The sequence below is a fragment of the Acipenser ruthenus genome, chromosome 2, assembly GCF_902713425.1.
Source record: "Acipenser ruthenus chromosome 2, fAciRut3.2 maternal haplotype, whole genome shotgun sequence".
Taxonomy (NCBI): domain Eukaryota; kingdom Metazoa; phylum Chordata; class Actinopteri; order Acipenseriformes; family Acipenseridae; genus Acipenser; species Acipenser ruthenus.
The window spans coordinates 31,831,064-31,853,042 of NC_081190.1; the positions used below are offsets into that span (position 1 = coordinate 31,831,064).

General features: G+C 35.3%; 2 protein-coding genes across 7 annotated transcripts; one reads left to right on the forward strand and one right to left on the reverse strand.

The window, feature by feature from the left end:
- Positions 1 to 674: 674 nt before the first annotated feature.
- On the reverse strand, positions 675 to 14,956 carry LOC117409485 (helicase POLQ-like). 5 transcript variants are annotated; one of them, XR_009307979.1, is made up of 19 exons: positions 14,517 to 14,956; positions 12,815 to 13,568; positions 12,257 to 12,435; positions 11,545 to 11,745; positions 11,234 to 11,306; positions 10,763 to 10,860; positions 10,362 to 10,460; positions 8,639 to 8,784; positions 7,286 to 7,525; positions 6,779 to 6,920; positions 5,079 to 5,183; positions 4,503 to 4,713; positions 3,761 to 3,918; positions 3,481 to 3,579; positions 2,869 to 3,042; positions 2,359 to 2,472; positions 1,891 to 2,025; positions 1,060 to 1,566; positions 675 to 924 (listed from the first exon to the last, which is right to left on the reverse strand). XR_009307979.1 is itself a non-coding variant. In XM_034015624.3 (18 exons), the coding sequence occupies exons 1-18, from the start codon at positions 14,739 to 14,741 to the stop codon at positions 1,486 to 1,488; spliced, it is 3,234 nt and encodes a 1,077-aa protein (XP_033871515.3). In that variant the 5' UTR covers positions 14,742 to 14,956; the 3' UTR covers positions 675 to 1,485. The 5 variants fall into 5 exon arrangements, 4 of the variants coding, with proteins under 4 accessions (XP_033871515.3, XP_033871516.3, XP_033871518.3 ...); XM_034015624.3 differs by having other exon boundaries at positions 675 to 1,566; XM_034015625.3 differs by lacking the exon at positions 3,481 to 3,579 and having other exon boundaries at positions 675 to 1,566.
- Positions 14,957 to 15,130: 174 nt separating this feature from the next.
- LOC131698993 (small ribosomal subunit protein bS18m-like) lies at positions 15,131 to 20,018 on the forward strand. Of its 2 annotated transcripts, none has more exons than XM_058994107.1 (6): positions 15,131 to 15,320; positions 16,425 to 16,504; positions 16,833 to 16,916; positions 17,657 to 17,714; positions 18,817 to 18,876; positions 19,857 to 20,018. In XM_058994107.1, the coding sequence occupies exons 1-6, from the start codon at positions 15,251 to 15,253 to the stop codon at positions 19,931 to 19,933; spliced, it is 429 nt and encodes a 142-aa protein (XP_058850090.1). In that variant the 5' UTR covers positions 15,131 to 15,250; the 3' UTR covers positions 19,934 to 20,018. The 2 variants fall into 2 exon arrangements, with proteins under 2 accessions (XP_058850090.1, XP_058850091.1); XM_058994108.1 differs by having other exon boundaries at positions 16,443 to 16,504.
- The last annotated feature ends 1,961 nt before the right edge of the window (positions 20,019 to 21,979 follow it).

Consider the following 21,979-nt stretch of genomic DNA (forward strand, 5'->3'; position numbering starts at 1 on the left):
TACTTTATACATTATATTTGTTCAGTTAAAAATAGATAATGTATTTTCAATGTGACAATTTGTTTTATGTAAAAAAAAAACCTGTTAAATTCAATTTAGATTTAAAAAAACGTTATATGTAGATATGCGACTTTCTCAGATTAAATGATCATTGATCATTTTTGAAGTACTGTACCAATATATGACTAATTTAGTTCTTAGAAAGTTAGACATTTGTTGACTGTACTACATACACACTAAAATGAACTTAAAGATAGGTATTACAAAAACAATATTTAAACAAATGTTGATTTAAACATTTTATTTACTTTTTCTTTGAGATAAAACAGAACGTTATAAGTGGTGGCCAGATCAGGTACAACTTTGGTGCATATAAATAAGATGGAATGGATATAAGGTCCTTATTTATTATAAAAAATACAGTGAACACTACTGTGACTGCAGTTTTAACACAGAAGGGTGAAAAATCACCAAGATACAAGGCTATTCACCAAAAAAGCAGAATCAGAGATAAAATGGAATGTTAAATTAGGATTAACGTGTCAGTTTTTTTAATTGTAATCTTTATTCCAAAAGTCTGAAAGGAACTTGGGGCCAGGGGGCTGTGACAAAGTGGTTTGCAGTGTGCAGGTGTACAGGTGATGTGATTACAAAATAGAAGACAGACAACAAAGTTCACGATCCAGATAGAAACATTTATTTATAATCCTGGTCTGGCGACTACAAAGAATAATCCCAGGCAATACACAGCAATGTGTACTGCACTGTTCCAAAACAAAGGGTTACAGTCCCGAAAGAATAAACACGGAAGAACACAGACAAAGACATACACACGTTCACAAATCCAGAGTGAGTGCACAGTTGTGAAGTGTTGTCCGGATTTGGTGCTGGCCTTAAGTGACAGCTCCGGATCGTGTTAGCTGTCTGACAAGAACAAACAAGTATAATTAGACACGACAAACAAACAAAACACTCACGTTATTTTACAGTTCTCCTTTCTCGGTTCGACCTTAATCATAACAAAAGGAACAGATCTCCTAGCCATGTCCCCTTTCATACCGTCAGTCACACCCCCTTGGTTAACGACTGCAACCGTTTCTCCTCCAATCCGTGGTTGTCACATCGCTTCCCTTCTGGGACGATGACTTGGTGTACCGTAGCTCTGCCCCCTTTTTAGATGGTCGAGTTCCACCTTTCCCTTGGAATGAATTGTCAGACCATCCAGTCCGGGGCACTCTGTTCCCTTTACACAGCGCCCTCACAGGTCAGAAGGGAGATTTATAATATTAAAAGTAATACAGCTGGAAAAATATTCTTATGCAACCAAGTGAAAGGCAAAACTGCTGAAACCCAAGCTTAAACAGTATTTATTTATCTTATATGTGTTTTACTTTGTACAAACTGAAGCATTTTACAAATATAACATACAACTTAAAAAAAATTATATATATATATATATATATATATATAAAAAAATATGCATCCTCATGAAGGAAGATCAGATGGAAATGTAAGAAGTTCATCCACCTCTTCTTGGAGCGCCTCAGCTTTTTCAGTCAATAACATCTACAAAAGGCAACGATAAAAAAAAAAAAACACGCAAATCAGTAATAAGACAAATGCATCTGCCTACCAATTCCTAGAAGCAAACATCACCCTTGTATTGATGAAGGAATGTAAATGTTATGGAATTTGGGGGTCAATGGGAAATTTGGGGGTCAATGGGGTCATTCAGCAAATGATGCACTGCAGTTTTCCCTCCTGCACCTGTTGATGTTATGGGAAGCATAACAAGACACATTGAACATGTCAGTAGTACAACAATTATGCTTGGAATAGCAAGCAAAAATATATCAAACACCATAAGAAATGAATGCAAGTGTGACTCACTTTAGCAGAAGCAACCATCTGATTGGCCTGTCGTTTGGACATGTTCTGAATTGTCTTTGTTAACACGTTTGGGTCAGCATTTGCAAGGTGGGCCAGTGTTTTATATCCCGCGCCATACAACTGCTTGGCTCGAGCCTGCAAACCACATACATTCACTCGTTAATACTAGAAAATAATCGAAGACCAATCTGAAAAGGAACCTCACAACCCAGCTGTAAAGCCAAGTGGTTTGTCTGCACTTCACTAGTAATTAAATTTTGTACAGAACAGGAAAAATAAATCAGGGCCATAAAGCAGCATTGTTATTGTTTTACTGAATCCCCATCCATAGTATACTGTATTTTATTCTGAACAGCTGCCTCAGTTGCAGAAGCTTGATAAAATGTAGTTATATTTTTTTAATTAATAACATATTTGATTCGGGTGAGTTGTGAGAGTATGCGGTTTTACACCAAGCTGGTTACAAACCTCTAAAATTCCTGCTACTTCCATCAGAGGAATGAGCTCTGCCTTCACACAATAGGTGAGCCTTTTTGTGAGCTCAATGAAGAGAGCTCTGTAAGCCCAGAACTCTTCCAGCTCCTGGAAAGAACAGACAACACATATTGATAAAAAAAAGCTACAGATCTAAACACACCCAGACATTTTACAAACAAAAAACCTAAAAGGGTGTCTATGTTAATCCACTGACATTTATATAATTAATTAAATAATATATATTATATTAACTATACAGTGGTATTCTACAAATAATAAAGTTAAAATGTAGTACAAAGTTTGAGCAAAAACTAATCAGGTAAATCGTCATTTTGAACTGCCTTCCTCTCAGTGTATATTTAAATCTTATTTTTAGTTTATGCTGATAAGGCTAACAGAAACCAGTAGCCTGCCCAACTGAGATGATGACTAAACACCTTTCTTGACCACAAAAAAGTAATCAGAAAAAAGGGAAGAAAGAGAAAAAGCTGCTCAAAGTACCTCAGTGAAGTGTACTACACAAGAACAGAAGGCTGATGATGAACCGAGCAAGGATTGCACAAAGCCTCGAGCCAGGTTAAATTTATCTGCCACAACCCATACGTTGGTTTCCTTTAGGAGAGCAAACAACACAAAGGCGAGGTAGAATCTATTCACTGTGAGACTGTCCACCCCCTGGAAAACACCAAATAAGGAACAACATTTACAGAAGAATCCAATCATGAAGCTTTTGGAATGCAAATTGTGTTAATCATAACACAAACACAAACATATTAATTCATTTTGTCAGAAATTACCTGGCAAAGGAAGTAAATAAGCAATATCTTATATTTTAAATGGAGCCATCTGACTATAAAATTATATATATTTCGGGGTTTAGGTAATGATAAACTAGCACATATGAAAATAGGGCAATTATGTTTAAAGTAGAGATTACGTCCAAGACACCCAATGGCAATTTGAGTAATATAAACATGCACTAAAGTTTCACATGGTACAATACAAATTCCTGAATTCAATACAGTAAACTATTACAGGCATGACTAATTTGTATGGAAATTATTACAAGTGCTAAACTTACAAAACGCTGGTGAAAACTCCCTCCCTCCTCACCTTTTTTAAACTCTGCCCTGAAGCCTTCTTTACAATGTAGCTCTCTGGCACACCTACCATAGATGCCATATTTTGTTCCACTGCTGTCAGCTGAGTAAACTGAAAACATAAATAAGGTAAACTTTCTTGGTGTTTGAGCACATTATTTGCATAAAAACTATATATATATATATATATATATATATATATATATATATATATATATATATATAATCATTTTTTGGAACTGTGGTACACAAGGCCTTCATTTTCATGGAATAAATAGCAATAGTAATTTCACCTGTCTGAAATAGATCATCCAATCTGGTTTACAATGAGCTACCATGTCGTATGGTGTCACCAAGTAGATCAAGTGAAGGATACTGTCAAGCACCAGACCCCCCAGTCCTCTCTTGAGATCACTGTACAGAACATCACAATAGCGCAGGTCTATTGAACCTAAAAGAGAAAGAAATAAAGTTATTTTCTATTACACCACTTCCTTGCTAAAGGTAACACAAATGTTATCCATTTACAACCTATAAAATACCCAATATGACAGCCATCTTAGGTCACAGATCAGCAGTGTGGAGTAGTGGTTAGTGGTTAGGACTCTGGACTCTTGCCTGGAAGGTCGTGGGTTCAATCCCTGGTAGGGGACACTGCTGCTGTACCCTTGAGCAAGGTACTTTACCTAGATTGCTCCAGTAAAAACCCAACTGTATACATGGGTAATTGTATGTAAAAATAATGTGATATCTTGTAACAATTGTAAGTCGCCCTGGATAAGGGCGTCTGCTAAGAAAGAAATAATAATAATAATCAAAGAGAAGGGTGCCATTAGATTGTTCCTGAGAAGTTTCCACAACACTAAAAACATATGAAGTTGCCAGCTGAAATGGTTTATATTAGCAGCAATAGGTGCAGAGATATAAGCAGCAATAGGTGCAGTGGTGAAGGGTTTGCAGACTCATATATGCTCCCTTTACGAGGATGTTTAATAATAATTCTGTGATGTGAATTCAATAAGGCACGTGTCTCACCTTTATAAGTTGCTCTCCCTAGCTTTGTAACCTCAAGAACTGTATCTCCATGACTGCCAGCAGTGCTCATAATGAGTCCCTTCTCTGTTAGGAAACTTACAGTTTCCATTGTTATATCCCAAAGGTTCTTCTCACTGGAGAGATGTTCCTGCTGCACACTGAACAAAGTGCAGGACACAAACTCGTGAATATCAGCTGGAGTCCTCGATATCTGAATACATTTGAAATAAGACATACACTTTCCATTAGATACTTCTGAAAATAGAGGATAGAACTAAAAAACAACAACAAAAAACAAACAGCTCCCATACAATTTTTGATATATAGTTCTTGATTCTTTAGTACTTGTACTGCAAAGCAAGTATAGTAAGGCGATGTAGTAGCAATGTGCACATGAACATGCCTTTTGAAAAGTGAGTAAGAGAAATTCAGACTATATTCCCAAGGCTCACAGTGAAGAATATGTTTCTTGTTATTACCAATTAGAAGAAATGCAAAATAATTTGTAGCACATATTTTCTTTTCTTTCTTTAGAGCAGCAAAAGCTTTGGATATTAGGATATTGGATATATTTACATTTAACCCAATGAGGGAGAGGATTAGACTCTGCAGCCCCTTTCTGTTGTCATGCATCAGATTGCTGTAGCAGTTTTCTAGTGGTCTGCTCACTAGCGCCTTTGCCTGCAATGAAAAACGCATCCAGTATAAGCACTGCTATTGCACTAGCCAGAGAAATACATTATCAGTTTTACAGCTGTACCTTTCTGATTTAAAATAAATAAATAAATACAAATAATTAATGCAGTAGTTACAAAAAAATACAAAAATATTAAGGCTAAGAAGCAAAAAAGCTCAGTGATAGAACACTTAGAAAGATGTATGATTGCCTTTAGAGTAGAGGTCTGCTCGGGCCTAAATTTAAAAACCCGATCCGAACCCGACCCGAGCCCGAGACCTTTGAAATATCTGCATACCCGACCCGACCATCTCCACAAATATATTCTTAACATACGCTATTGCAACTAAGTACCTTCAGTGTACGGTAATCCTGGTTTCCAGTTAAAATGGAAATAAATAACGAAAAAAAAATCACTCTCAATTAATCACATCTCATTTACTTCCTTAGTAATCCAACACTGTGTGATTTAAAAGAAGACAACAACAGGCTTCTTCAAAACTTTGTTACAATCAATAGCCGCACAGAAGATGCTCCTGCAAATTTGCATACTCATTTTGGACAAGCCTATATCATATCAAACCGCTAAATTAATGTTCAACAACAAATATTACAAATATTAACTATGGCTTTTAAAACAGCTGCAGGACGAATAAATCACTTTTCAGTGCACTTTTTGCTGTTGTGTTTCAGTAATATTTTGCAAGATTTACCAAAGCCATATGGAGTTTTATTATCGCTGAATACAACAATGTTGTAATTTTTCCAAAGAGTAAATTTAGACGTATCCTTTCCAGCAACAGACCGTTCCATTGCTACACATTCTCCTGTTGATATTTATTTATTTTTATTCCATTAGCCTATATACAGATGAACCTGCTTTATATCATGATTGCCGTGCAGGCATAATTCGTGATATAAACCGGGTTTCACGTTTGCCTATGACAGCACATTACGAGTGCGAGAAAAAAAGAAAGAAAACTAACGGTGAATTAAAGAGCAGTGTTTTAATACTGTACATTTAGATATTCTTTATATTTAAACAAATGCATATAGTTTACTACAGGACAAATACATTTTGTATCATTAACTGGAATGAAACAGTTTGTGTCATTACCTAAAAAAGTCATGAATTGTTGACTGATGAGAGCTATCAATTAGGCGTTGTACTTGGTGGTTTTTTTTGCATACATTTGTATAAGACTGATTGTTAAAATTTGGTGACGTTGGCGTTTTTGCATTTGTTGACAGGCTGCACAAAATGTCCGTTTATCAGCCAAGATGATTGTTGGTTGTTACTGGAGTTGGAAATTAATTATATCCTGTGGTTACTTAATAAAGCCCGGTGACGCAGCATTTAACAGGCTGCACAAAACAAATAAGCGGGTTTGTGAGATGATATTAAGAAAGGTAATTTCTCAAAAGAAACTATGGTGCATGGCGAGTGGTTTTTCAAAAATCGTGAAGCAGGCCATAAATTGTCACATATTATACAAGATAACGGGCCTTCACCACTTCACAGTTTTCAATACTTCATGTTTGATGGGCAATTCAGATAGCGAAAAAGTATGGTATGTTTCTTTTGACACCCTGTTCTTACCAGTAGCTTGTCCTTCTCTTGGAGAATGAGAATACTTTCCCCAGAAGTATCAATACCAGCTCGACCGGCTCTGCCTACCATCTGTTTGTACTGGTTTCTCTTTAGAAACTCTGTGGCCACGTAGGGAGATCGCAAAATTACCCTGTTAATAGTTTAAAAAATATATAACAAGATTAATATCATGCTGGCCTTTACATTTCTCATTACTGTTAACTGTTTATTGTTTTGGGGCATGTCACAAAAGCACAGATTGCATAAATTATTTACGGGTCAACTTATGCAACTAATATGCAGTCTAACCTACAAGAAGCACACACCTAGGGAGTACTCTAAAGTTGCTTTTCATAACTTTATTACAAATATGTGTTTAAAAAATAAATAAGTAATGAAGAGCAATATACATTAAATGTATGTCTTGAAGTTTTCCACTTCTCTGACTTCAGAGGAAAGGGATGTATGTAATTATTATAATGTACTTGTAAAGCACATAGTGTCAGACAGACTAACCTACGTGCTGGCAGGTTCACTCCGGCAGCCAGAGTTGACGTGCAGGTCAGGAGGCAGAGCACCCCAGCGGAGTAGGCTTCCTCAATCAATTTCCTCTCATCGTTGGTGAGGCCGCTGTGATGGTACGCAATCCCAAAAGGGATGGTCTGTTTTAAAACAGAACAGATGCTGCCATTTCCAGCGCTCCTAATCTCATCCAACAGATCTGTCTTCTCTTTCTCTCTGTGTTGTATAAAACACCTGGGAATAGAAAAGTGGTGTTGAAGATCTGTTTGCACAAATCATGCCACAGTGTTTATTGTGTTCTTATTCTGTGTGAGCTGTAATTAAGCCATAACTACAAGGGTGCCTTCTGTCTTTTGTGTGGATAAAATCTAAAACTAAAGTCAAGGACATTATACTAGCAAGGGAGACTGTTGTCTCCAATTACACTAGTATCTACAATATGACAAGTTTTGTAGTCTTTCCTTTTTAAGGCACTTGATTTTAATAAAGAAATTCAGTTACATGGTTTAGCTCCTATATTGAGTCTGACTTATTTGTGGTGTTTACGGACCCATTGTGATGTTTGTTTATCCAAACCGTACATCGACGTGTTATCACAGGATAACAGGATTAGGAATCCTGACAGAGAGATTCCACTTGCCACACAATATACTAGAAACTGAACTCTGGGATGTATTGTTCAACATTGATCTTTTTAAAATAATATACTTCACACACTGAACACAAATATCTCTTGAAAACTAACAGAAGCCATCATTTACAATAAGAGTGACTTTACATGCAATTACATACAACTAAAATAAAGTACTACAGCTATGGACAAGAGCTTAGCACAACCTAGAATTTTAGGATTGAGACGTAATAAAAAAATAAAAAAAAACTATGACCATAACATTAGATATTGTATTTAATGTAAATCAAAGAAACTCCAAAATGATATCAAAAAAGTTTACCAGAAGCCATAATAGCAGTACAGTATTTAAATTTTGAAATGTCACATTGTTCAATTTCTGTCAGTTTTTCATTAAGCATATGGAAAACTACAAAGCGGTATGTAATTCAATATGTTAATGTTCAGTAGGTTTCATTCGACTTTATGAAACAAAATTAGTTAATTCTATAGGGTGATGCAAAATGTTTGGTCAATAGCTGTATTTCCTGTAAAGTGGTCAATAAACTAACTAACCAACTAATATTGTGTCATAGTAAGATAAGAAAAAAAATGTAAGTGAAGTATGCTATCTTCTTTTCCCTCATAAATGCTGTAATTTTCTTCAGGTTCACTGAACACACATGTAAGTAAACTGAAAGCTACTATATCAGTGAATAGAATATTGTGGTATGTACTTGTTTAGGTATTTGCAAATCATTCCAGCCACATTTTCACAATTTTTTTTGGTTGGGCAGAACATGAGACAGGAATGCATTGGAATGACCTCTGTCACCAGAGCGATCAAATGGTCTGGGTCCATCTTCTTCATATTGCTAGAGTACTATAAATGACAAAAAGAAACACATGAAAAAAAATAGAAACATGTCAAAACAGTTTACATATGTCAGTCACATCTATGCAACAGTTGCTTTACTTACTACTGTATCAATACAAAAAAAAAGGTGGTTTGTATTAATATCCCTTCATAATTTTAATACGGCAACATAAATCAAAAGTTATGACAAGCCTTACCTGGTTGGCTTCATACATAGATCTGTTTTCTTTTTAGGTTTGTTGATTAAACATACCCTGCGTACCCTAATCTAAACCTTTTGTTACAAAATGCATCCTGGAAGTGAAAGGCTGACGCTAGAAGTTTTTAAGTAAAAAAAATTTATCTGTGTAGATCTAATAAAATTAAACAATTATGCTAACCGGATTAAAAACAGTCAAATGAAAAAGCATTGAAATAAAATAAAATGTTATTTGAGATCCTGAACCACTGTGAAACTGGAATAAGCAGGATACTGTGGACAAATATCTGGAAGCTGTTTTAAATGAGATGCTTCTGTGAGCTTGTCAGTTTATTTTTATTAAAGTAGCTTCATTTAATGTGCATCTATTTAAATGGTTTAGTTTATCTCATTACTTGGTTGCTGCATTCTGTCGGCATATTAATTTAATTCAAGTGTAATAGTCTTACCATATAGTCACACAGTGTCATGTAACGGCTATTATAAACAAGAACTGTGCATATGTTTTATTGGGGGGCTAGCGTTGAGTTCTAGCTTTAGATTTTTGCTGACATAAATCTAGGTGACATTTTATATGAAAAAGTGTTTCCACATCAGAAACTAATTTAAAATGCCACCACACATCTCAGTCACTTTGAAGCCAATGTTAATTAAATAATTGCAACTCCATGAGCTACAGTTCTACTAAGACGAGATTTGCCACTTGCAACTAACCTCGACTACAATGGGGGTACCAGGAAAATAATAAATAAAAAAGTTTAATGTCTCCTAATACAGTATTTTAATTTGTATTCATTGTGTCTAATTGTATAATACATTGGTATGCGTGATGCAATATCACTGCATTGAGGTTATTTATTAAAGTAAAAAAAAAAACGACATGTGTGTAAAATGGTACGTCCCGTTCCCTCGGCTGCACAAAAGCAGTTCAGTTTTTCGCTTTGAATCTTTACATTCAGTTTTACCAAAAACCGATTTGAAAAAAAAAATAGTTGATAAAAAAATGAACCGATCATAACCGACTTTCATCCCTACTATGAATTACTACACCTATAACGAAAATAAATCAATTTAATTCAATCAGCTATACAGTATAAAATGTATGGATGTTAAACGAGACGGAAAAATACAACTAAAATACGTTTTTGATACCTTTTCATTCACGACGCAGTAACAGCTGCTAATCATAAACACTGCTCAAGAGCCCTAATTAAAATGTAAGTCACATGCCGATTATATAGCTGTTTTCCATTCCATCTTTTTTAAGATGTATGTAATAGTTGTTATGTTTGATACTTTATTAATATTTAGTCTTCAGCAACAAACTAACATTTACTGGTAAGCACATTTATTTAATGCAGCCATTAGAGCTGTACTGCCATACCTTAAAACTTAAGGGTCGAGAAAACTTGAAACAATCTTCTTCTTTGCAGTCAACCTCATAAATGCAGTCACTTAGTTTAACATACTCTTTTAACTGGACCTGTAGATTCAAACAAATGAGACAAAGCAGTTTTCCAGTCTGTGTAAAGATCACAATTGTAGTTTGAAATTAAATAAACTACATTAGCTTTAAATTAAATGTTTACTGTCTCTACATTGTATATGATGCTTACAGTAATTTTGTGATAAAGTGCTTAAGTTCAGAAGCTGCTCTCCAGTTCTCCTTGCATAAGACATAAGCAACACAGACTAGATAAGCCAAAGTGCCTTTGTATTCATAAGTGCCAACACTATCTAGAGAATGCCTACTCTGTAATAAAACAAATGATACAATTCACATACAGGTCTGAAGTCACTGGAATAATTCTCTGCTTTGAGGAACTTCTGCAGATCACCAACATTATTTAGGGTGGCACTCATTCCTATGATTTGTGTGGTCTCTGTTGGAAGCAAGAATAATGGTAAGTAAAAAAGTAAAGACAAGTTATTTTATCACACTGCACATTTGGGTTTGAAATGGGAAAAACAATGTTAAAACATTGGCTTGTCATGTGAGAATTACTGTATATAAGATCTTAACAGTATGAAAATACAAGGAGGTTATGAACATTAGACTTCGCAAACATGAGTCACACTTTTATAGAAAGAATACCGTATTTAGTAAGTGTACAAAGATAGTATCCTGCATGGTTTTGTGTCATCTTTGTAATTTTCTGTTTTTAAAATGGTAAAGTCTTCAGTTCCAGGGTATTTGACTTCCAAGTTTAGTTAGTGTAGTGCTTAGTAAATATAAAAAAAAACAAAAAAACTTACTGCTTGCAAAGAGAACTTTGGCAAGTGTAATTTCAAGAATGGCCCCTCGGCTGCCTTCACCCAGCATGTGCAACTATAAAAACGGGACAGAATCATCATACAGTATGTCAGGAATAGCAAAATAAAACATCACTCTGTGGAATGAACCTTGCAGATCTCTTGTCCTTCTGTCCCATCAATGTTTGAAACTGAACAAACAAAAAACAATTTGAAATTTCTCATTACAAATATATAAAAATACATTTCAAGCACTATTTGTTAGAATAGTAATCCAAACAGTAATATGTCCCGGTAATGCTTTTAAAACCTACCTCATCCACTACAATCAGACCAACGTTTTCAAGCCTATTTGCCTCTATGAGAGAATTCACAAGGCTGTGTCCTTTCTCAATGGTAGCAATAAAGAGCGAGTTCTTCAGTCTCCTCTTGATTGGAGGGTACTTCCCTTTACTCCCTGCATACTCCTCTATTATGAAATCAAGCTCCAGGCCAAAACTGGCAAGACCCCGGACCTGTTTACAGGAATACAAATAACACATTAGGTTATTTAATTAGAAACTGAGAGGCAGGGGAATTAAATTATGCCTGAAAGTATAACTAAATAAGCAGGGATGCCTACAGTTCTTGAGAAAGTTGTACACTCTTGTCTGTCAAGTACTATCGATAACTTATTTTTTTAAGTTATTGAATTTGGTAAATTCTAATGAATCTAAATACCACTGCCTGCCATTGTTTTAAGTAATACTGAAAAGGTCATGCAAATATCAGAAATGGGCATATGCAAGATCTGGTTAAGTGTGTCTGTTGTGTTGAGGAATTATTTTCCTGGACCAGTTTAAATGCCTGCAGTACTGAAATAGTTAGTACACAGATGTTGGTTTTAACAAAGGGCCCTCCATTTAAAGATTTAAATGAAAGAGTTTATAGATCTGCTACTGTTTAAATCACTTTAATTGACCCCAATTTTTATTGTATACAAGAAACGTACTTAAAGAAGGCTTGCAACGCAAACAGTCCAATTACCTTTTCCTGTACAATGGCCACATATGGCAAAATGAACAAAGCATCCTTTTTCCTGCAAAGCAGTTCACGAAGAATCAGTATCTCGGCAACTAAAGTCTTGCCTCCACTTGTTGGCAATGAATAAATCAGGTTTTTTCTCTGCTGAACAGATTCTAGAGTCAAACAGGTACGCTGCCATTCTGTTCAAATGCAAGAGAACAATCATTTTAATTCCAGAAGCAGATTTGGTCAGTAAGGAATTGGCTTGTTTTTGATGTACAATAATAATAATCTATCAACGCAAAATACAATTAGACAATTATTTTAACAAAGACCAATTCAATAAAAGTTCAAGTGATCACCAATGATTAGATACAATATTAAGAATTTTTTTTAAAAAGTGAAATGTGCATTTTCTGATTAGGAATGTAAGTTTGTTTTCAGTTTCTGGGAAAGAGGTTTCTTGATTTGATATTCTTTTAGGTAATACACATTTATATAAATAAAGAAATACATGGACATATAACAGTGAAAATACAGTATATTTGGTTTAGAATGCAGGGCACAGTAGTTGTTTACCATAAAGCTCTTTGATGCCCCGATGCTTCTGAAACAACTCTTTAACTTTGCTGGGCAATCCAAAAAAGGGACCAAGGTCAACGTCTGAGGTAGATTCAATAGTTTTCACTGCTAAATTGATCTCCTTAGTAACCACAGCATCTTTCTGCTGTTTAGCCCTGGAGACTTGGGGTGACTGTGCTCGAGCATATCCTGTCATAGTACTTTTGAGATGATCTTTCAGGCTTCTCCTTCTGTTCAAGACTGGCTCTGCAAGGTGTGTCACAGAGTTTAGACTATGTCTAATAAGGTCTTCGTCTTCTTTAACAGAAGACATTTCACCCCTAAATGGATTAAGAGGTCCACTTTGTTCTGATGATGTTTGTTTTGTTACAGTTTTATTTTCTTGTTGTAACATGAGTTGGGAGCTTGGTAAGTCATCAGAAAAGTTATCCATTAAATCTGAAATAAGGATACTATCAGCATTCCCCACATGGCAGGATTTTGTGTCATCTCTGCAGTTTACTGTTTTTAAAACAGTAAAGTCTTCAGTGGCAGGGCATTTGACCTTGTGCTTTCCATCTGAATGTGCCTCCAAGTTTCTCATTTCTGCCACAGTATTCCCATTATTTGCATATCCGTGCTTCACAGTCTCCAAGTATGGACTGCTGCAGGCTGGTGCAAAGTTGTGTTCTACATCATCAAGCTTTGCTAGGAAGGAGCTTTCGTTAGCAAGGCTGTCATAGTCTCCAAAGAGATCGTCATCACTGTGACACTGCAAAACAACAAAGAAAGGTAAATACAAATAAAAGAATACGATTTCCAGTGTCAATACAGAGTACCAAGAAGAACAGCATTAACTATGGCAGGTATAACTTACTGTATAGGCCTGGTACAGCAAGTAAATATGCTCAAAATATATGCTTCTGTATTTAGTAGGAGGAGGATAGCTCAGAATTTACATGGTGGGCTACAGTCTGTTGGTCACTTTGTAATACTGCTGTGGAAAAATCACTGCAAACAAATGACAGGTAAGATTCTAGGACCACCATCACAGATCATAAAAGTCACTGTAGCTGACAGCAATGAATTGTATTGCATGCAGTGCCCAATTTGTCTCATTTAAGGGTTTCATTGTTGAGATCATCTTAAATTAAGTAATTCTATACATTTTATATTTTTTGTAAAACACAAGTCAGGATGACATGCATTTCTTTCAATTTAAAAGTCTTAGTAACAACTATGACTTATTGAATTATTTAATGAGCTGTAACCCCTAAGCAGCAGTTTCTTAAACACCCAAAATACACCCGATAGGCTACAGCCGGGATCTCCAACCCTGGTCCTGGGTAGAGCCCTAATCCTCCAGGACCACGGTTGGCGACCCCTGCGCTACAGTGTCTAACTTATTTTACATTTAAAACGACCTTTGATAAAATAAAAATATAGCTTAGGCCTAAATTACCTCTAAATATGCATTTGATCTTGGAAAGTCTGTTAACATATTGATCCAATGTATCACACACACACAAAAATGATTCTGCATTCTAAATACACAGCAATAGCATTATTACTTCGCTGCACTTTTCGCGTCAAAACAACCTTGAACTAAGTGTTTTAAGTTAAATTAACATTTTGTTTTATTTCAAACAGTAGGTTGTTTTATTTAAACCAAATATATAAAAACATAGCACAATATGACAAAATGCATATCAGTCAGTACCTCCTTGTCCTGCATGTCTGGAGCTAATTCAGTGGTCTCGTTTTTTTCTCTCCATTCAGTATCATGATGATGAAGCTGAACTTTGTACATGGCAGCTTCACAACTGTGACTGGGACTGCAGGTTTTTTTCTTGACAGGGGTTAAACAGCTGCTCTTCCCATCTCTCGATCTCTTACGTACAGAAACACGTTTTACTCTTAATTCGCTTTCAAACTCCGAGCTCATTGTATCACTCAGCAAGCAAACAAAAGGACGGTCGTTCCTATTTACATGTTTACATGCTTCATGTTTGTTAATAAAATTGATATGCTAGCAATACCTACAGCAAAACGTATCCACACTGACAGTAGTGGCGTGATGTAACAAGTGTTGACATTCTCATTTTAATAACTATTACAAAAAACGAACAACAACGACGAACAAAAAATGTAAACACGGACAAATGCATATGTAGCACTTACAAAAATCTCGAATATGTAAAAAATAAACCAATCATTTGGAAGCGTGAGGCATGGATAGCCCAACGTCGAATGCTGATTGGGTCTTCTGACACGTTTTAAAACAGCATTGCGGTTTTAACTGATATAACGTTAACGGGTATGTTAACGCGCAAACAACTCCTAAAAAGAAGACGAAGTTACAACCTCCGGAACCTTTATTCAGCCTCTGGTTTCGGGCGGTGGGAAACAATTGACGTTCTTACAGGAAGTTAGAGGGAGGGATATTTAAGAAACATGTTTGCTGTCAGAAATTGCAGATTTTTTATAACATTTACAAACCTGAAAGTAACGACCAGAAATCCAGGTAAAATGTTTTAACCGTCTGAAGGGGTTATGTATACCTATTCTGGTTTACGAGCAAGGCTTTATTTTGAAGACAGCACAAGACCAGCGTTTAAATGTTTGACCTACTGTTTCATGTTAGTCTGTTTGCTGAGGAGTATAGTGTAGATTCATAGTTCCAACCATTGCTGAGTACGTCCATATTACAGCGAAAATAAAAACGCAAAAGGTGTAACTGTGTTTATGGATTGGGGTTCAGGAATTGTTTCTACTACTTGCCTCCGGTGGGAGGTGATATCATTTCTGTACAGCATGGCATTGACTGTGTCCTCTGTAGTTGTTGAATGACGATAGGGTGCAGTGACATATATAATGGCATATTTGAAACCTTCGCATACAATGATGATTCTATCTATCTATCTATCTATCTATCTATCTATCTATCTATCTATCTATCTATCTATCTATCTATCTATCTATCTATCTATCTATCTATATATATATATATATATATATATATATATATATATATATATAAATATAAAATCATGTGCTGTTTATATTGTTTCCAAAACGCGGTGTTGCTGCCTTCCCTGACCAATCCCAGCAGTGTTCAGATTTGTTTTTTAATTGGAGTGATATAACCTCCATCACCGAACCCAACTACACATATTCTTCTTATTCTCTTTAGGGTATTGCCACAGCTGTCCCAATTGTTTCAGCGCCATTCAAATAAGTTTTCTGGACAGCTCTAAACACTCTAATATCGGTGGAAGTACTGGCATAAAAAAGTGTTGTTCTGGTGAAGCGACTAAATATAGTAAATGAAGACAGATCTTTGTGAAACTTGCCCCCCAGTTTTTTTATTCGTTGCTACAAGTTCCTACTGCAAAGAACATGGGGGTCCAAGTTTTCCTCATTTGTCTTGTTAAACGTGTCAATAATAATAATAATAACAATAATAATAATAACAATAATAATAATAAAAAACATCATGAAACATACCAAAGCAATTTCAATGCATCAGCAGAAACATAGTTTGGTTTGAACTCTTTCATACATTGTTTATTATTTAACGTATCAAATATAACTGATCTAGGCTCTATTACATCTTAAATATTTTCAGAAAATGTTTTTTCTTTAGGCCTGTGGCAAAGAAGCCTTAGCATACAGCAATATGAGAATCCAGCTGGCAACAATGACATGGTAAGAGAATCTACGCAATATTTATTATTTTGAAACAAAATGAATGGGTTGCAAATAAAAGGGGTCTGGCACTGGGGATCTAGTGACAACTCACTGTTAAAATTAAATCATGGGTCCTCCTGCTAGCAACCCAATCGATGCATGCTGAACCAGCTATTGTGAATACTGTAGAATTTTTTGTACATTACAAGCTATGTAATTGTGTGTGTGTATGCACTCATACTAAAAAGTATTGATAATCAAATGTTTATTATGTTAAGAATATGTGAAAACAATATAAATGTTTATGTTGATTGCTGCAACTCACCCTAGTACTTTGAATTTGTAGCCTATAAAGATGGACAACCCGTACAAGGAACCTCCAAAAACATGCATACTTTGTGGTGTAACTGTGGACTATAAAAACATACAGGTTAGTTATATATATATATATGTGTGTGTGTTTATATATTTGAGTAACTACAGTATGAGTAATATTTCACAGTTTATACAGTAATATAAACTTGTAAAACAATAGAGAAAAGCAGTTACTGGTCCTACAAACTGAAGCCAAAGGGTTCCAATATGAAACTCCATATTAATTTTTAATTCGAACCCAATATATAGAACCCTCTGTTGGTCAACAATGATGGTTCTGAATAAGCTGCTTATTACGAGATCTCTCATTCAGTTCTTTCGACTCAAACTGTGTGAAATGATTGCTGTTATAAGAAGCACGCCACACACCGTGTCTCATAGTAAAACACAAGTGTACTCATGAACTACTATTCTGTTTTAGTATTATTATTCTATACAGTATGTTCTATGCATGGAATGACATTTATACACAAGATAAGATGGTTGATTTCTCTTCACGTGATTTATAATATTGAACCTAAACAGAATAATGGGTTCCAAAGAGAGCTTGAAGAAATCATATAGTTCTATATATAGAATGCTTGGGCACCTTCTTTTTAGTAGATAGTGTACAATAATAACATCGGTCATCTGTGCATTGATTTTCATTGTGCGACATCTTTGTTTCTGTACATTTATAAATTGTTATATGGATGAAGATGATATTTTTCGCCATCCAATATGCATTTTATTTCATATACATCAAAGCAAGAGAAAAGGCCTGCAACTATGATCTCATATTTTGTTATTCAACAGCTTCTGTCCCAGTTTGTATCGCCACACACAGGCCGTATTTATGGCAGACACATAACAGGTATGAGTAAATATGTTACTGTATATATGATATACATGATATCAAACTAAACTGAAGTGGAGATTTGTTACAGGATTCCCGTGTTATCACAGTGTTATGTACAAACAGGACCACTATACATTGTGGGTAGGTGGTAAACATTAATTTATCTTACTATGTTGAAACCTAATGATTATATTGTTGTTACAAATTTGAATTCAGGAATTCAGTGCAGTGTTCTGTTAGCATGATAAACAACAGAATGTAGAATACATAGTAAAATGCTGTAAGCTGTTTTTAACTTGTAAAAATAGCATTAGACACTGTTGATGTCTTTTATTTTTAATTGCATTTTGTTGCTGTACAAGGTATGGTCAGTTTATTCAGTGGAACACAGTACATGCTCAGACCTTTTTGTAATGTATGGAAATCATTCGTAGTGATTTGTATTGCAATACATATTGTGCTTTTTATTTTTTGGTAAGTTTGTGATAAGGAGATTTGTTCTAGTTTAACTACCTGCCATAGACAACATATATAGGCTGGGTCTGCCAAAGTGTCTTTAATTAGTAAGTGTGAGCGCTGGCTCTTGCTATGAAGACACTTTGGCTTTTCTAGCCTAGGTTACATATATCTACAGTATGTCAAAGAATTAGAATATCTCCTGAACTCGAGTCAAAGCACCTTACACAGTCAGTCTATGTCTATGTCTCTCTCTGATGTATTTTTTCTTCTCTCAATAAATAGGACTGCATATTACAAAATGGCATAACATTTTTTACTATACCTTACATTTTTATGATGTTTGCCATTATTCTGAATGTTCCTAATCATAATAACGTAAATACTGAGGCATTTATGTAACAAGTTGTGTTTTAAGCAGTTGAATATGGTAGCAACCAACTTGCTTCTGAAGTGGCACCCAGCAATTGGATTTGGCGACCAACTTTTTTTTTTTTTTTTGGCCAAGGCAAAAAGTTTGTGTGTAGCCCTGATTTGTAATTTTGTTTTAAAGGAATGTATGTTAAAGAATAGTAAACAAAAGAAAAACAGGCCATGAAACGTATTGGACCAAAAGTACTTTACCAGTGTTTTTGCAAACAATTGTGTGGTTTTTATGTAGGTCTCTGTGGGAAGAAACAAAAGGAGGTCTCAAAGGCGATCAAAAGAGCGCATCACATGGGTATGTGACAGGACAATTGTACTGTACAATGTCTTGTTTTGCATTACAGCAAAATCATACGTCATCAAACATCCTTCTTTTTACATAACATGTTCAAAAGGCAGGAAGGGCTATTATTGAAATATAAAGCTGAGTTGATTGGTAAGATTAATTTTTGTGCTATGTGGAAAAACAATATTAGGCCTTGTAGTAGTGATTTAACAGAATCCCAAACACATAGGGAAGTAGTGTTGTAAATCATACTGATTTATTTACCACTGATAACCAGAAGTCAGGCACACATGTATGTGAGTTGTAGATTAAAACGCACTAGCAACTTTAAGTTAAATAATTTAAACCCATGGTACAGTACTAGTTTTTTTTATATATTTGTATTGTACATTAATTCTACTTGAACACTGACACCACTACCCCCCCCCCCAAACACATAGGGAAGTAGTGTTGTAAATCATACTGATTTATTTACCACAGCAACTAGCAACTTTAAGTTAAACAATTTAAACCCATGTACATTAATTCTACTTGAACACTGACACCACTAAACCCCCCCCAGGAAAGTGTGAAATAGTTCAGTCACTTCATTCTCAATGTGCGTAAGAGTTGAATAATCTGATTCATGTGATCCTTGTGTGTTAAAGTTAAACTGCCAAGGCTTCTTGTCATATTTTGTAACTTAGTTGTTCCATTTTCTAAATGTGTTTCAGTTACTTTAGATGTAAATTAACAAGAAAAAATGTTGCTCACAGTAACTTGTATGGTCTTATCCACAGCACAAAACCCTCATGCATTGAAGTCTGCTTGCAGAAATACAAGGGTGTGATCAAGGTGCCTTTCAGACACACTGTAGCCAATGCCACTGTTCTCCACTTAAATGGGCACTGCATTTATCAAAGACTCTCCATATGTTCAGGCCATTTGCCATGGCTAGATCTAATACTTTAAATGTTTTTCAGATTTTTTTTCTTTTTTTGTTATTTCAGGTTTCATGCCAGTTACACTGAAGGAACCTGCCTTTCTTAAAGACCCTAATGTCTGTGATATCAAGTACCCAGAGTAACTGTCTTTTGAAAGCTGTGTATGATTGTGTACCGTATGTGAACATATTTTCATGAAATATCAATAAACCTGGTTGTCAGATGTTTGATGGTGACTTGTTTCATCTTTTTTCTCTCCCTTAACTTTTTTGTTGATTACAGGCTGTGTATGTGTTTATTACCAACTTGACGGCTGAGCCGTTTACCATCAACAAACATGTACTTTTACCAGGATTACACCTTTCATAGGCTTCAGGATAATTATTATTATTATTATTATTATTATTTATTTCTTAGCAGACGCCCTTATCCAGGGCGACTTACAATTTATTTTTATTTTTTTTACATACAATTACCCATTTATACAGTTGGGTTTTTACTGGAGCAATCTAGGTAAAGTACCTTGCTCAAGGGTACAGCAGCAGTGTCCCATACCAGGGATTGAACCCACGACCCTCCGGTCAAGAGTCCAGAGCCCTAACCACTACTCCACACCGCTCTCCGATTTCTTCACAGACCTTCACACAGACAACCTACAAACACTTGTGACCTGCTTTTATACCTGCCTGTTTAATCACAGGCAGGTGTCCCTAATTGCATTAGAGCTAGGCGTTTCCCAGCCTGGCTCTAATTATAAACCCCAAGGCATTCTGGGTGATGTAGTCCTGTATCACACTCTGGACTACATTCTCCCTCTCTCCTCCCCTTACTCTGCCACAATATTAATATCACGTTTCCATCTGCAACAAGAACATTATTATATGAAATGTGTCCAAATCAAATTGAAACTGATTACATTGCTTTGGGGTGCCAAACGTAATAGTTCAAGTTTATAAATAATATATATAAATGGAATTATTTATGTATACTTAATTAAAAAAAAAATATATATATATATATATTTTTTTTTTTCCCAAAAGCATCAGATTTTAGAAGGGATGCAAATGTAGCTGACATTTTGGTTCACAGTAAACACAAACGGATTACAGGCCATTAAAACATATATCTGTCATACATATATTTGTACTGTGACATTTTGTAACAACTGTAAGTCACCCTAGACAAGAGTGTCTGCTAAGAAATAAATTATATATATATATATATATATATATATATATATATATATATATATATATATATATATATATATATATATATATATATATATAATTATATAGTTCCCTGCCACAGTCAGATATAGGCAACGTGTCATTGTAGGAGAAAGCAGCAGCGCCATCTAGTGCTCATCTGTATTGCCAGAAATACACACTTTGGCTGATCTGTTGTATGTCAATAGCAAACTCAAAACCACAAGAACAGAACCACAGCTCGACCTCAGATAAAAGCACTTTGACAGTTATAAAAGAAAAACAAACAATATTCAGTCATTACAATAAGAACTAATCAAAATGATGGTAAACATCATAAAAATGTAAAAGGGAAAGTAAACCAAGAATAAGAAAATGTAATTTGAAGTTTGCTTACTCTTTAATAAGAACAATACAAAAACATGGCAAATTAACAGTTTGCTAACATTTTCAAGATTAACGTCACTGCCACTGGGACTGAACTCAAATCAGACTCACTCATTTCCATCAGCAGCAGTACGAGATAAAAACCATTTAAATTGTGACTCTCAGCCCTGGTTACAATTGTGGGCTGGCAGAACTCAATCTCTCCAACTCGCACTGACAATGAGTGTCCAATGCGATGGACGCAAGAGGCAGGATTGAAATCTCCAACTGCAGGAATAAAATGTTGGCTGAACAGGGAGGGTTTGTTGGAAATATATTACACTGACGGAACAATGCCATGTAGGCTTATTCATTATTAAATACAAAAGAAAAACAAACAGATGATCTTTAGTTGCAGATTGACTGTAGACTGCAGATGGAACTGGCAGCAGATGAGTTTGAGTTTAAGACTGGATTCATGGTGCAGATGGAAATGTGGCAACCAATAATTGACAAAATTCAGAGCTAGTAATTTGAGGGAACTAGGTTAAAGAATCATTAACCTAATGCCACTATAACAAGTGCATCAACCATCTTTCTTAATTGGACTGGAGA